General features: G+C 51.7%; 1 protein-coding gene across 1 annotated transcript in view; it reads right to left on the minus strand.

Annotated features, from left to right (window-relative positions):
- Window positions 1-304: 304 nt before the first annotated feature.
- The window catches only part of LOC132385724 (cell adhesion molecule 1-like), a gene marked incomplete at its 5' end in the record, with an annotated part of 249,591 nt that continues 245,982 nt past the window's right edge, over window positions 305-3,913 (minus strand). The window contains one exon of the mRNA XM_059957930.1: window positions 305-3,104. Within this exon, the coding sequence (XP_059813913.1) occupies window positions 2,986-3,104 (119 nt within the window). The remainder of the gene's footprint in view (window positions 3,105-3,913) is intronic.

Here is a 3,913-nt window from a genome sequence, read left to right on the forward strand (position 1 = left end):
GATTTGCTGGAAGCGCAGCTGCACCACCCCCCCCACCCCCGCAACCCACAGCGCAGACCTCGGCCCGCATCGGCCGCTGGCACAAAACGGGGCTTCTCACTGTATATGCTTGGCCAGTCGTGTGGCAAATGTAGCTAATCTCCCCTCCCCCCCCCCACCCCACCCCACCCACCCAACCCCCCGACCGCGACCAAGTGAACCCGTTGCGGGGGGGGGGAGGGGGGGGAAATAAAACGGACAGCGCCAGTCGCCGAGGCAGCGGAAGTTTAAAAGAGAAGAAACGACACCGAGATCAGGAATTCGGAACATTTAACTTTTTTTTTATTAAGAAGTCAATAACGCTTCAGTAGTTTTTTTTCTAGACTTTTTTTTTTCTCCTGTAAAAATGGCATACATGAAATGGTACAAAATAAAAAGGAACGGTGTGGAGAACAATGGGAGGTCCTATCAATACACAACAGAGCCCGTGTGTACACAACAAATGAGAAATGCCCGAAGCAAACAGCCGTGGTGCCTAAAGGCTTAGACCTAATATGCATATGGAACACAGCAATAATCTTTAACTTTGTACCCATTTTTTTTTAAAACCAATTTTGCACAATACTCGTTTTTGCACATGACATACCCAATTAGTCGAACTAACTCTATACAAAGTAATACAAATTACAATCGAAACAGTGCACTGCATCGGAGAGGAATTCGACCCAAACCAAAACGGATTCTCACGCAACAACGGAAAGGAACATGTACGACCGAAACTCTTGAATTTGCCACGTTTAGATGTGCGCGCGCGCGCGTGTGTGTGTGGGTGGGAAGGGACGGAGGGCGGAGGGGGGGGGGGGGGCACATCCTTTGCAAAGAGCCATTCGGAACGCACATTCCTGAGACACAACAAGTCTGAACTGCTTTTTCTGAAAAATAATTAGACCAACTTCAGTAACACTACCACACTGTCGTACAGATCAAAAACCTAAAGCCAAGGGGGAGAGGGGGGCGCAAGTTACTCCAAGAGATTTTTAAACAGCGACAAGACACGTTAAACCACTTCTTATTTAAGTTAGAGCGTGACATCACATTCCCCGCACTACTGTGGTGACCTCTTTTCCTCTCAGGCGGAGTTACCGAGTGTTATTTTTGTTTGTCGTCAAGGATCACGCGGGCGTGACACCCTCCAGCAATCCACCTCCGCTCCCCTGGAACTTGCCGAGGAAGCTCGGCGAGCCTGGACTAAGATGGACACAGCCGCCGCGGGCTCCCACAGCGCCACTGAGGCACGGCACGCTCCCGCGCGGGACACGCTGTGGGGCTAACTCACTCTCCCCGGTCCACTCTGAAAGATATGATAGTGTATCGCGCGTTGTGACGATAAATCTCGGGGTTGGGGGGTGGTGGAAGGGGGGGGGGGAAATACCCTCGAAAGAAAATTAGCCTAAAACGAACCCTCTTCGGGTAAAGCTATGTCACTGGGCTGTGTACTGGGTGGAGGGCAGGGGAAGAGATCTTGCCTTGAATCCGGAATCTGCCAAGGCGCCTCGCCCCCCCCCCCCCCCACCCCACCCCCAAACTGCGGAGCGACGGGTCCGGGAGGCAAACGTTCTGTTTGGCAGAAGCGTTCCAAACGAGATGCCTTGGCAGATTCTCGCTTCCTCTGCTGGGTAAATGATTTGGGTGTTGGGGGGTGGGTGGTGGGGTTTCGGAGGAGGGGTGGGGTATCGAAAAATGTTTATGCCAAAACACAAGGTGGTAGTATCATATTTTTTTTTAAGGCAACTTCTTCGCTCTTTAAAGAGGCACTATCCCTTAATAATGGCAGACACAGGACGGATGAGTGATCCAAGCAGGATATACGATTAACTTCCATTTAAATACTACAGCCTCCTGTACAGCGTTTTGATCAGTTTTAATTAAACCTTTTAAATAGAACACGAGTAGCATTTCACAAGGACACAAAGACTTCCATGACGGCCTCGATTCTCTTCTTTTCTTCTTAAAAAAAAACACGCGCACTCACACACGCACAGCTGTTTAAAGGGATCTATGCACACACAATCCATGAAAGTTTTAAATATAAACCGTGCAGATGTGAAGAAAGGGATTGTGCCTTTTTAAATCCATGCTGTGTTTATGAATCCAAATTGAACTGTCCGAATCATTCACCTCCCCCTCCCCCAAGGCGGCAATGAACACCCTTGGGGGGGGGGGGTCAGGGGTTACGAACGTTGCAACAGGGATCGTGAGCGTGGATAATTGTTTTATTTTTTTGGCAAACCATATTAAGAATAAGGCCAATTGAGAAAGACTGATGAGATCTTTTAAAAACGAGAGCTTTTTAGCTCCCACCGTGGTGTATCAACACAGCCTCTGCATCACAGAAAAGGCGAAAGACCGGCCTTGGCCAGGCACGAAATGCGTTTCGCTGCAGATGCCCGGTCACTTGTGCAAAAAAAAAATAAAATAAAATAAAATAAAAGGAAAAAGAAATGGCCGGACAGTTTGAGGTACCCTACATCGCACCGTCTACAGAAGAGGACAAAATTAGCGTCAGTCTCGCCACACCCGAAATAAAAGAAGGAAAAGAAAAACCCTTCACTTGCAGAAAAGTGCTCGCTCCGCATCCCTCTGCGGCGGAAACAAAACATTGGGCCCGCCGCGGATCGCTACGGGGGTAGAAAGGGAGGGGAGTTTCTAGCTCCGCCCGGCTTTCCGAACAGCAATCGTTCAACAGGCTGGCGTGTCTGCAGGGAAAACAAGGCACGGAGTTTTCTGCAAATGGGAGGCTCTAAACTAAGTCCAAGACTGGCTCGGGCCGTCGCAGAGGTGTCAAACTGTGGAAGTCGCCCAAATGAACCGCCTGTGTTTCCCACCCGAGGGACCCTCAACCCCAACACTGTACACGACTCGCTCCTGTCCACCATGCCAAAAGAAAAGTAACATCCAACCGGCAAGATGTCAACAGTTGGACACCTCCGACTGACCGCACTCGGCTTAAATGAAGTACTCCTTCTTCTCGTCGGAGTTGTTCTGCCCGCCCTCCGCGTTGATGATCGCCGTGTCCGCGTCCGCGGCGTCGTCTGCCCCCTTAGCCTCGTGCGTGAAGTACGTGCCTGGAGAGGGAGAGCGGAGAGACATTGCGTGTGTGAGTGTGTGTGTGTGTGTGTGTGGGGCTGGCAGCCGGGGATCGAGCGGAGGAGGGCGGGGTGATATGCGGGAGCGCGTCCGGTTTTGGGGGGGGGGGGGGGGGGGGGGGCCAGAGGCCGGGAAGCTCGGCCCTAATGCGGCTCCGCGGGCGGAAGGCGCGAGGATAGGCGGAGGGGCCGGGGGCGGTTCTGGGGAGGACTGAGACGGAGAACAGAGTCAGGAAGTGAATGGTCGTCCGCTTCAGGAGGAGGGATGTGAAGGGCAGATGGAGAGAAGATTTTAAAAAATCAATGCAGGTGTACAGGGTCTCTCGGGAGCCCTTGTGCAGGCGACCCTAACGGTTAACTTGCAGACTGTGTCGGTGGTGAGGAAGGCAAATTCCATGTTAACATTCACTTCAAGAGGACTAGGCTATAAAAGCGGGGATGTAATGCTGACGGTTGATAAGGCCCAGGTGAGGCCTCAGCTGGAGTTCTGGGCCCCTTACCTCAGAAAGGATGAGCTGAAACTGGGGGAGGGTTCAAAGGAGGGTCACGGAAATGATTCCGGGATTGAATGGCTCGTCATATGGAGAGAGTCCTGGGCCTGTCTTCACTAGAATTCAGAAGAATGAGGGGAGACCCCTCTTTGTAACCTATTGAACGGAGAAGACCCCCCCCCCCCCCATTGCTTTAATTGTAATATGAGGGTCAATTATTTTAGGTGCCTTAACCAACTTGGCGTGGCGTTAAGGCACGGGTCTAGTGATCTGAAGGTCAGTAGTTCGAGCCTCAGC

Source organism: Hypanus sabinus (assembly GCF_030144855.1).
Source record: "Hypanus sabinus isolate sHypSab1 chromosome X2 unlocalized genomic scaffold, sHypSab1.hap1 SUPER_X2_unloc_11, whole genome shotgun sequence".
Taxonomy (NCBI): domain Eukaryota; kingdom Metazoa; phylum Chordata; class Chondrichthyes; order Myliobatiformes; family Dasyatidae; genus Hypanus; species Hypanus sabinus.